Consider the following 12,597-nt stretch of genomic DNA (forward strand, 5'->3'; position numbering starts at 1 on the left):
CTTCATTCAAGTTCCAGATCTGCCTACAGCTCCCCATTGCTCATCTCCATCTGTTGTCTTTAAACAACAGGTGAATAAGTTCAAAACAAACTTCAGTGGGGTTTCCACATGTAATCTACAGCTTCTTCCAGTCTCTATCACATTTAGTGACGTCATGATCTATCTTGCCTCTCAAGCTAGACTTTAAGTCAGTCCTAACCTCTCCCTTTCTAGCCACAGGTTGATCACAAAACACACAAGTTGATCAGAAACTCTGGAGATAGGGTCCGAGTCCTTCAGGGGATTCTGATGCACACTAAAATTTGAGAACCATTGGTAGGATAAAACCTGAAGTCCTTAACTTGGCATGTAAGGCCCTTTACATTTGGCCTCAGTGTCTTATTTTATAACAGTGCCTCTTTTCATTCCTTTTCACTTTCTATCTTACTGAACGTCTTACTACTCCTGGAATTTTTCAGGGATTTTATTCAAAGCAGTAACTTTGAACTTGACTTGGGAAAGTATGCAGTTTTCTAAGCAAGTATTGTGTCATCTAAGTAAAAACGCAAACCTTTTTTGGTAGGGTTGCAATGTAATACGATAATTTATTATACAAGCTTTGGAGCATGATAAATATGAGTTCTAATTGGCCTACTGCTAACTCTCTGTGAGACCTTGAGCACATTTTAATCTTGTACCTCAGACGCCTTATCTGTAAAATGGGTACATTTTACATCCATATCATAGGGATGTTGAGAGATTAAATGAGATAGCATTAATAAATTAATTAGCACAGTACTGTCTTTCATCTCCTTCTAGTTTCCTTATTGTTTTTAAAGTATTTTGTTAACAGTCTTATCTAGAAGCAATGGTAGCCTTGATGCTAAATGGCTCGCAATCTACTCATGGGCTTAAACTCTCAGCATTTGTGGTTTTTTGTGGAAATCACTGACTCGCTTTCATTCTTCAAGATTTTCTCAACCAGTCTCCTATAACACTCATGCAGTAAACAAAATGACCGGCAAATAAAGATATCTGCAAACTACAATGGATGCATGAATTCTCTTTAAATAAAAGCCAAATGTCATTTTTTGTGTGTGTGAGAAGCAAAAAAGTGTGACACCCAATTAATAGAAATTTGTGTTAGCTCAAATTAGTACCATAAGCAAAACACATGGAGTTTTCTTTAGAAGTGTTCATGTTAAAGGCATTTAAGAGTATCATCATGTATTTCAGCATCACGATGAAATTAAATTGACTAGTACCATGTAAACTTAAATTTGTACGGATGCTACCAAGATTTCTTCCACACATTTTATGAATGACCCTGACTTAAAATTCTAGGATAACCAGAAAGAAGTTGGGCTTATCAAACAAATTATGGCTCTATATCAGAAAAGGGCTTTAGAAAACCTTAAACCCTCTGCAGAAAGTATTAATGCTAAGCTATTTCAGACTGTAGGTGCTATCTTACTGAGATCAAACTTTACAAAAGTTATTTTAATCCCATAAAATACCAATGAGAATACTTATATAATGACTTGGAGATTATTCATAACTTCTAATTTGAGTCTAGTATATAAGAGATATTATAGAAACACATTTTCAGTGAATTGTGGTCTTGACCACTGAAAATTTACTGAGAACCAAAGTTTCAGTTGTACAAGATGAATGCATTCTGGAAATCTAATGGACAACAATATGAGTATAGTTAACAATACCGTGTTGTGTACTTGAGATTTGCTGAGGGTAAATCTTCAATGTTCTCAACGCACCCAAAGAGAAGAAATTGGTAACTACGTGAGGTGTTGGCAATTCAATTAACTTGATCGTGGTGATTATTTCACAGTATAAACCTATATCAAATCATCAAGTTGTACACCTTAAATATATACAATTTCTAATTGTCAATTATACCTCAGTAAAGCTGGAAGAAATGGGCAAAATAGGAGAAGAATAGGCAAAATCAATCTACAAAGGTAGAAGTCAGACTAGTGGTTACTTTTAGCGGGTACAGATTGGGAAAGGGCATGAGGGTGATTTCTGGGTGCTTGGAAATGTTATATCATGACCTACATGGCTGTTACATGAGAATATCAATCTGTATACTTAAAATATGTGTAGTATACTGTATGTATGTTCTCAATAAAAATGTAAATAAACAGATAAATATATTTTTTTAAATGACAAGAAAATATACTAGCAAACACACATCTCTGAGTCATATCACTTTGAGCAGCTGTGCTCCACTCGAGACTTTATACTCACCGGACCTGCTGGGCTAAGAGACTCAGCCTGATAAATTAAACAGGGCAACCAATTTTCTGAGCCCTTCAACCCTTTATCCACTTAATCATTCTTTTATCCAATCAACGAATAATCGTTTAATACCTTCTGTCTGCCAGGCCCAGACCTGAGCACTAGACAGAGATAGAGCAGGGAAAACAAAACAATGTTTCTTACCCAAATAAATAGATAAATATTTAGTAGGTCCGATAAGTGATACATGCTATGGAGAAGTAAAGTGAAAATGGGAATACTAAGACTGAGGGGTAGAAGCCTACTCTCATAGAAACAGAGTGGTCAGAGAAGGCCTTTCTAAAAAGATAACATTGGACCATGCAAATATATGAAGGAAGAGTATTTTAAGCAGAGTAATGAAGGCACATGCCCTGAAGTGGCGATATGCACATTTGAAAACAAAATCAAGAGGCCAGTATGAGTAGAACAGATTGAGAGGTGGAAAGGGTGGTAGAAGTTGAGGTTAGAGACACAGTAGAGGCCAGATCTCAAGAGGACTGAAAAACATAAGAATCTCATTTAGAAGTCTTACAAAATGCCATCTTAAGAGCAGATAGGTGGATAGCAAGGGCAGAAGCTGGGAAACCTTTTGGATGTCCCTGCGGTAATCCAGGTGAGAGATGATGGGAGCATAGACTACTGTGGGAGTATTGGGGATGGTGAGAGTTTGAGATTCTGAGTATATTTTAAGTTAAAGCTGAAGGGATTTGCTGGTGGATTCGATATTGGGTGTTAAAGCTTTCTTCTCTTTAGAAGAGTCAAAGATGACACCAAGCTTGAGGCCTCAAGAAACTGGAAATAGATGGTTTCCACATGAAGAGTTCAAAATGAGTAGGCTTGACAGGATGGAAAATTGGGAACTTGTTTACTCATAGTGGAAATGACCCTTACCAAGTCGTGATTGGTTGAAAAGTGTTACGCTAGAACCAGTGCCAGTTTACAGTAGCATTTGGCCTCTAGAGGTTTTTGTTACCTGAAAGGCAGCAGAAAAATCAAAGGAAGTGGGAGAGTTAAATCAGAATAGTTGTGTTTCAGTGAAGACGAATGCTAAAATGATTTTGTTGTTCATAGCCTCACATCCACTGATCCTTTTTAACTTCGTAACTATCACTTTATTCATTTGCATCTTGTTCCTCTTCACCTTTTTCTCCTCCCTCTTATTCTGTGTTTTTCCTTAGTTCTGTTTCATTAGCTTTGTCATTCAAGACTTCAGGTACCTTCCCCAGATCTGGTACTGCTCTTCACTGTCCTTAATTCTACCTGTCTTTGCAATCTGTATAATTATGAACATGCCATGACTCTGATTCTGCTTGGTTTTATATTATACTCCTTTTGGATTATACAATTAGTAACTCACAAAATCAAGATTAGGGTGTGAGAAGGATACACTCTTTTCCTTAAAATAATGTATTTTCTATTAATTTAGTAGGAGGAGCTAACTCAACTTTCCCCCAAAATGTTCTGAGTTCCACTTCCTATAAAATAACTAATTCTAAGTTTAGTAACACAATAACCAACTCCTTTGTGCCTATATTTTTCTTTTTTTGGAAAGAAAATGTGGACAAAAAACTTGTTTTAAAGGATTTAGAAGTTTTTAAGAAGTGTTTAAAGACATGTTTTCCTAATAAATTTTTATATTAATTATGCGGATCATGCTGTTATATTTTTATTAATGGCTAAACTTAGAAGAGGCCTGTGGTTTCTTTTTTATTTGAAAGCATTAGTTTAACATGATGAAACACAATAGAGATTTTATTTAATGGATCACAAGAGCAAATTAATGAAACCACCCAAAAGAAATAGCATTTACCCATGGGGACCTATTTTAAAATGTTTGAGACATTCTGTGCTGTATTTACATTTAATTAATAGTCCTTTTAAAAAAGAAGGTGTGATATAATGTTGCTAACCAGCTAGGTTGGAAATCTCTTGGGATATGCCTTTGCATAAAAGCTAGACAGGCAGTGGTCCTATTCTCCTGCTCAAAATAAGAGAGAAACTCTCTGAGGTGTGATAAATCCTGAGGACAATACTTATGAACCTTCATCTCAGATAAAAAGTTTACTTACTTTTCTAATTAGAGTATATAGTGCCTTTTCCTGCCTCAATCATAAGAGTAATATTTCTCTTCCACCTTAAGACCTACAAAAAGAAATCCCAAATAGTAAAATCTTCTTAACCAAAGAGATAACTTTCTCCTCTGGTAATTATACTTGATGCAGATAGATTCTGTTCTGCACAAGATCTTTGTTTTTAAAATAAATTCTAAAGTCTCAAGCATTAAGTTAATAAAAAAAAATTCCATCTTAAATTTTTCCACTCTATCTGGTGTTTTCTTTTGCCCTGAAAAAGATGATCTGGTGTCAATTTTTGACCTTACCTTTTACTATTTTTTCATATCATTTTATAAAATATTCTTTCTTTACTAAATGCATTTGAGATATAAAGTAATTGTTTTAGATACAATGAAGATAAATTCTTTCAGATCTGAGGTCATGTGAACTGTAATTAACATTGGATAAATGAAGCCATGTGTATATTTTCCTTTCACCCTGTTGTTGTTGTGTTTTTTTTTTTTTTCTGTTTCATCCAAATTTTGTGTAAATTCTAGAATTCACAAAGACATAACCCTTCAGATCATGACTAATGCTTAGATTATTTTAGAACTCTTTTTGGGGGGGTTATGTCTTCTAAGTCAACTATCCCAGCATGTGAATCTATGTAGAGGATTGTAGTAAGTACTGTGAGCAGAAAGAAAGGGCATAACAGGCACAGTTCAGCCTTCTGGGAACTTAGAAGTTTCCAGAGAGAAAGGACAAGATCACATAAAATTGTTAGCAAAAATGTCAGACTTGGGAGGAAAACATAACTTGCTACATTTCTATAAAACTGGAAATTAAAGTACTAGGAGATACCTCATATTAAGGATCAATGAATTAATTTCGCTACAGAATCGTAAAAGAAGCCATAACAAGACATTGTCCAAAAAATGTATTTCATCAAGAGAATTCTACCTTTGTTGTTTCAGGACAGACAGCTTATGATTATATGAAGTTATTACTTGATAGGCTCAATATTTTTAATGAAATATATTGTTTCATAGACAAGTAAATTATTTTGAGTGCCTAACTTCTAAAACAAGTCTCTAAAAAGTGCTGTTCATTCTTGCTTTCCCACCTTCTACATTCCCTCCAAACGAGGTTTTTGATCTAAAATTTTTAAGAGAAGAATTCACTGTAGTTCCTTTTTAAATTCTTCCTTTTTTAAGTAATTTTGATGATTTATTTTTTAATCAACTTTAATTTTTTTTTTAATTGCAATCATTATCTCTCTGAGCCTCTCTTGGTCATAGCTGTGTTCACCAGTCCTTCATGAAACTCTTCCCTGACTTTTCTTTTATTGCAGCCTCTTGTACATTTTCCCCACCCCAACTTTGTCACCTCCTTCAGGGTTTTCTCATTTCCCACCTTTCCCAGTGGTGGACAGGTAAATGTTTAACAACCAGTTCTCCAAGAAAAAGACATCCATCAGTTTACCATATATTTTACTGATATAAAGGATATGTGGTACACAATTTACAGGCAGTAATATAATCAACATCCTTCATTGAACATTCATATAGCTAATTGGTTCCCACAGAATGCTTTTGTTGAATGTTGCCAAAATTTTGTATTTATAAACAACAGTGGTTGCAACTGATGAACAAGTATAGTTTTAACCTGAAGGTTGGTTGGTATTTTCATTTACGTTAATCAGTAAGGTGAGAGTGAAACAAAAAGGCTGTGTGTCAAAACTTGACCCATTCATCAATGATGTGAACAAATATTTGCTGAATCAGATAATAGAATTCGAATAATGAAAGAATATTTCCTCAATTTTTTGTGCTATTCACAGTGTAATGGCTACCAATATGGCATACTTTTTGCTTTATTAACATTTTCTCCATCACTTTCTTAATTCTACTCTAGAAAATCAACAAGCCTGGATTTATAGCATTTGATGACTTTTGTAAAGATTCCCACCATGGCTAATCTCAAACTACTGGTGTGACTTTGCTGCATGTAGAGTTGGGAAGAGATACGTAGTAGCCCAACAGTATAACATATTCTCCCAACCAGATAGAATGCTTAAATATATTCAAGAGCATAGATAATAGTAAAATGTAGAGTAATATACTTTTAGTATTTATTACCTTTTTAAAGTAAGTTATACTTTTAAGTTTATACAATTTAATTTTTGATAACAGCTGCATTTAACAGCAGGCTAGCAAAATTTCCTGGCAATTTAACAATAAGTTGTCAAGAACCAGTATGAGTTGGCTCCAGCATACCACTGAATTCTGTCTCTTAATATTGCTGTCCTAGAATGTTCCAGACTTGACCTTTTTCTCTCCTCATCCTAAATACTTTTTTGTGTGTGACCTCAACAACTGTCCTGATCTCAGCTGACACATATGTGCTAATGATTCCTACACATTCTTTTCCAGCCCAGACTTTTCCCCTGAGCTTCAGATTCACACCTCCAAATATCTACAGGATGTCTGTATTTAGAGGTTTCACTGGCATCTCAAACTCATTACCACCCCAAGCAGCTCCTGTTCCTGTGGTCTTCATTTCATTACTGATATCCACCCAGTTGTCTGGGCTTCTCCCTTCTTCTTACATCCCATATCCAATCAGTCAGCAAATGTGTTGATTTTACCGGCCAAATATGTCTTGACTCTGTTATTGCTCTAGTTCCTAACCAGAGCTGCCCAAATCTATCCTTCTTGTTGGGGATACTGAACCAGACCCTAAATGGTTTTCCTAGCTCTGGGTCTTTCTTTGCTCCCCACCCCTCCTTCTTCTTCTCTTCCAACTTATCCTCCACAGTTGCTGGAGACATCTATTTATTTTATTATTATTATTTTTTTTATAAATTTATTTTACTTTTTAATTTAATTTTATTTTTTTAAAATTATTTTTGGCTGCGTTGGGTCTTCGTTGCTACGCACAGGCTTTCTCTAGTTGCAGCGAGCGGGGGCTACTCTTTGTTGCAGTGTGCGTGGGCTTCTCATTGCAGTGGCTTCTCTTGTTGTGGAGAATGGGCTCTACGTGTGTGGGCTTCAGTAGTTGTGGCGTGTGGACTCAGTAGTTGTGGCTCACAGGTCCTAGAGTGCAGGCTCAGCAGTTGTGGCGCACAGGCTTAATTGCTCCGCGGCATGTGGGATCTTCCCGGACCAGGGCTCGAACCCGTGTCCCCTGCATTGGCAGGCGGATTCTTAAGCACTGTGCCACCAGGGAAGCCCGAGACATCTATTTAAATTACAATCTTCCTATGTAATTTTCTGCTTACAACCCTTCACTTACTCCTCGTTAGGATTTAGGATATAGCCAAACTCCTTAAGGTGGGAGAAAATGCTTTCCATAATCTGACCAGTTTCTCTTCCTTATCTCTCATCCATGCCTTTTCTGTACACTTTGCTTTCATCAAAATTCTGAACTACTTGTAAGTCCTGTACACGGCACATTTTGCTGCCTCTTGGCCTGGAATTCCACTCCACTCTTTTTGGCTACTACTTTGATTCAGTTCAGGTCCCACCTCTTCTAGAAAACCTCCTCTGACCTCACTTTCTCAACAAATAAGCCAGGTTAGGTGAATTTCTTCCAAGCTATCAAACATAACCCCAGCGTATCTGTCATTTTAGTTGCATTATCCAGTTATAGTCATTTATTTCTATATCTAGCCGCCTAACCAAAACACAGTAATAGATATCTTGAGGAGAAGAGACCATGTACACAGCTGAGTAAAGAGGTTAATCAGTAAATGTTTGATGGGGATATGAATGACTTAACCTAAACAACTTTAAATAAAATATTCTTCAGTTTTTTATGGCAGTGTGTTTTACATCTGGGATTCCAGAGTCAGATTTGTTTTTAACTTATAGTACTTGAAACAGTTTCATCTGTTTCTTGTAATCAAGATCTGTTTCTTTGGAACTGACTTATAAGACCTTCTACTAATTTTTAAAGTGTTACATAGAATGCTGTTTCTCAAAGGGTTTTTTATAGAGGAGTTGAAGCAGCACCAGACTGTAGACTAAATTCATATCAAGAAGGCCATGAAATACATTTTTGTCTTGAGATTTTCATTCGTTAACCAATAATTATTTACTGCTCATTGTGTATTAGGATTACATTAGGGCTGCAATCATAAAAAGAACAATATGTGGTTTAAACACTGTAGAGGAGATTGATGAGAAAGTAGGGAAGAACAGAAAACACGAATACATCCCAAGTTAGAAATTACTGATACAAGTATTAAGAAAACACCAAGGAGCGTTAAGAGATGAGAAAAGGCAGCATCCAAGTTGAAACTATTTGAAGCTTCAGGTGTAAGCGTTAGAAATTATTTGGTTGAGGAACTATCGTAGGGAGCACTTTGCATTAAATAATGTATGTTAAGTATTTTATGTATTCTGAATATCCAGATTTTACATGCCTGTCTTTCTTGCCAGGTTGTGTGCAGAGGCTCCCATGCTGCCAAGTTAACACAGAATCAGGGAAAGGAAAAATCTGGTGGAACATCAGGAAGACCTGCTATAGGATAGTTGAGCACAGTTGGTTTGAAAGCTTCATTGTTCTCATGATCTTGCTTAGCAGTGGTGCTCTGGTAAGTGATCTGACATCTAACGCTTAAATCAATTAAGTCATTATTTTTAATAGATGAGTTGAAGATAAAAATATCGTGGCAAATGGTTTTACTTAAAAATTAATCCCTCTGATCAGTCCTAAGGACAACATTTTAGTTAGCTCAGTAAATATTTACTCCATGCCTGGCATTATTCTTGCTGCCCTGAATGCAAAGTTGGATAAGATCCAGGTACTTTTCTCAAGGAGCTCAGAGAGCATTAGGGAAGTGAGAGGCACAAGTGATACAGAATTGGGATGTGTTTGTAAGTGAAGTATATGCATGATTAAGCTCTGGAGCAGGAAGTGTTGTCTGCTTGGGATTTCAGAACGGTAGATGTTCCTCCAGAACTCGGAGAAGGGAAGCAGAAGAGTCCTGCGGGCTGGACTTCAGTTCTTGCATTTCAGTTCCATTGTCTTTCAGAACCTCTGCTAGCTGCTAGAACCTTCTCTCAGCATCTTCATGGATCTGTCCATTCTCTCTGTTCCAACTTCTCTGTTTTCTTCAATATTGAGGATTACATTTCTACAAAAGTGCTAAGGATCATTTTTAAAGTATTGATATAAGAACTTGGAATAAGAAGAATAAGAATGGCACAAGTCCATGACTATGGACAGGTAGTCCAGTGTTACCACCAAGGATACAGGTCCTTTTGCTTTCATTTTCTCCAACAAAGTGAATATTGTTTAAACTTGAAAGAGAAAAATATAATACTTTAGACCTGTTTAGGTCAGCAGTCATTTTCAGTGGCTTCAGTGAGATCACTTCTTTAAGTCCATTCAGATTATTTCCCACGGGCCTTGTGGCTATGACCACAGTACCATCGTCTATCACTTACTAAAATTTCTTGGAAAGTGTTAAAAGATGTCACATTGATGGAATAAATATAACAGTGATTTGTAGAGCTGAAACTTTTAATGAATGATAAAGTATTGGTGCAAAATTCAAAGGAAGAAACCATCGTCTGTGTTCTATAGCCCTATTAAGCTACTGCATTCATTCATTTAGCAAACCTTTCCTGCTGTGTTCTTGACACAGTGCTAGGCACTGGGAATGTACAAGCACATAAGAGCTGAAGGCGAGGGCTTAAATCCTACTTCTGTGTCGAAGTAGAGTGCACGGTTAGAGAGATTTATAAAAGGGGCTGACCCTGGAATCATGTCTTAAATTACTAGGACTTACCTAATTTGAAGGAAGATAAAAGGGGAGTCAGATGAGTGGAAATCCCTGAATGTGTCAGAGATCATGATTCTTTTAGGGGACTATAAATAATTTCATTCTTTTGTACTCTCTTTCTCTTGACCTCTGGTGATCAGCCCCCTGCACTGGTGCAAAGGCTAGAACTAAGTGTTACACAGTAACTGTAAACCAGAAGAAAGACAGCTGGCCTGTAATAGTATTATATCTCAGTGTTCTCTTTATCAGAATTTCATTTCCTGTTTTTGTCATGAATCATAAGCTTTAAGTTGTACCAAATTTAAATCTGAATATTATTTTCACAGGCTTTTGAAGATATATATATTGAAAAGAAAAAGACCATTAAAATTATCCTGGAGTATGCTGACAAGATATTCACTTACATCTTTATTCTGGAAATGCTTCTAAAATGGATAGCATATGGTTATAAAACCTATTTCACCAATGCCTGGTGTTGGCTGGATTTCTTAATTGTCGATGTAGGTACTTTTGAGTAAATTTTAAAAGGGGATTTATTCTTACAAATAAGTGTTCTCAAAAACCTTCACTAATGTTAAATATTATCATATTTAGATAGGTGATATGCAAAAAAATTTTTTTTCCAAGGCAGGCATAGCTATACGTTATATCTCCTACGTTCTCTCAGACTTCCTCTATGAGATATTTAATTTTTGATACTGTATGTTAATGATTTCATGTTTGATTATTTTTTGATTCACCTTTTTCTCATATACGTTACATAGTTAGTGCCTAGAAAAATGAATGGTAAGATGAACACTTTTGTAATACAATAGTTTTAAAGAAAGGTTAACCAAAATAAGAAATAATAGAAGGAATGTAGGTTATTTCTTTTCTCTTAACCTGTAAATATGATTGCATCTTTTAAAAATTATAAAATATATGAGATTCAGAAACTTTTAAAAATATTGTCAGTGTTCTTTTCATCTCAGATTAAAAAAAACGTTTACAAGTAGAGTTGAATTTATTTTTAGTTAAGAAAGAGTTATGGCTATTTAATAATGAAATTTTTTTGTATTTGAAAATCTGAAGTAGTGCTTCTCAATATTTAGGGGTATGTAAATATGCAGAATTCAGGGAAGTTATATAGCTTCAATTTGAAATATTTAACATTTTGAAAAAACTAACTAAATAAATTATATATACGTGTGTGTTTGTGTGTGTGTATATATATATATACACACACATAATGCATATAATTATATATATATAATGTTTTCATAATGCAACAGAGAGAGCAAAACTCCACTCAATTGTCTTGCTGATAGAGGTGCAAATCTAGGCATGTGGATTTTGGGGAGGAGCTGAGATTTTTTTTATTTCTCAAAAATTGAGAAATTTATCTAGCACAGTTGCTCTCACAGTGTGATCCCTGAACCAACAGCATCGGCACATGTGGGTGGGAACTTCTTATAGATACTCAGGTCCAACTCTCAGGTCAAACTCAAGTGCTACTAAATCAGAAACTCTGGTGTTGGGACGCAGAAAATTCTTGTAATAAGATCTCCGCATGATTCTGGTACATATTCAGGTTTCAGAACCTGATTTGATGTTCTTTTGATTTGATATTCAGAGGATGGATTTGTTTGATTTCTGCAAGCTTCCTGATTAGTTGAAACTTACCTGATTGAGCATTATTCATCAGTAGGGGCATATATCATGCACATACACATGTATACATAAATAGATAAATATATGCATATACATATGTTCTCAGTTACAGACTACATATATTCAATATAATAACACTCATTTAACAGTGGTTTGGAGATCAGGTTAACCATTTCCTTAGGGGTTATTCAAATTATCATAGACATTTTAAACTTTTATTTTTTTCTGATTAAAAAGGAACATTTATTATTCTGATTAAAAAATACACATTTTTTAAAGCATACTTAAGTGGGAAATAATGGACCTGAATGACTGGGTGAATTTAAGAGTGATACTGAGGATTAGTTAGTAATTCTGAATACATAGCATGAGGACCTAAAAACAAAGAATTATGTTACATTTAGTAGACATTTAGAAGTAACTGTATGAGAGCAAAACACTTCAACACATCCTGATTCAAAAATCAGTTCACTGTGTTTCTGATAGCAGCAGTAGTGAACTTGCAAGCAATAAATTTTTCTACTTCTTCAATAGTTAAACATAAGGAACTTGACTCTCCTGTTGCTCCTAATCTTTCCTGGAAAACTTCAATCTTTCAGTCATTACTTAATTCCAATGAACTGCATTGCGGACATTGTTCTTAGGCATTGCCTCCTGCTGCACGCAGTGTGAAACAATGGCTATTTTAAATGGAACTTATTCAAAGACTGAATACATTTACCGATCCAGATCTTGGGTCATTGAAGAGCTCATTGGTCCTTACCAAAACATGTATTGATTTTACTTCTGTCCATGTTCTTTCTTCAGAGATAACTTACGATA

At 35.4% G+C, this 12,597-nt stretch overlaps 1 protein-coding gene across 4 annotated transcripts in view; it reads left to right on the top strand.

The window, feature by feature from the left end:
- SCN9A (sodium voltage-gated channel alpha subunit 9) overlaps positions 1-12,597 on the top strand; it is an 86,583-nt gene that overhangs the window by 51,866 nt on the left and 22,120 nt on the right. For all 4 annotated transcript variants that reach the window (XM_060152733.1, XM_060152730.1, XM_060152731.1 and 1 more), the window contains exons 18-19: positions 8,777-8,931; positions 10,452-10,625. In XM_060152733.1, coding sequence (XP_060008716.1) covers positions 8,777-8,931; positions 10,452-10,625 — 329 coding nt within the window. The remainder of the gene's footprint in view (positions 1-8,776; positions 8,932-10,451; positions 10,626-12,597) is intronic.

Source organism: Lagenorhynchus albirostris, chromosome 6, assembly GCF_949774975.1.
Source record: "Lagenorhynchus albirostris chromosome 6, mLagAlb1.1, whole genome shotgun sequence".
NCBI lineage: Eukaryota > Metazoa > Chordata > Mammalia > Artiodactyla > Delphinidae > Lagenorhynchus > Lagenorhynchus albirostris.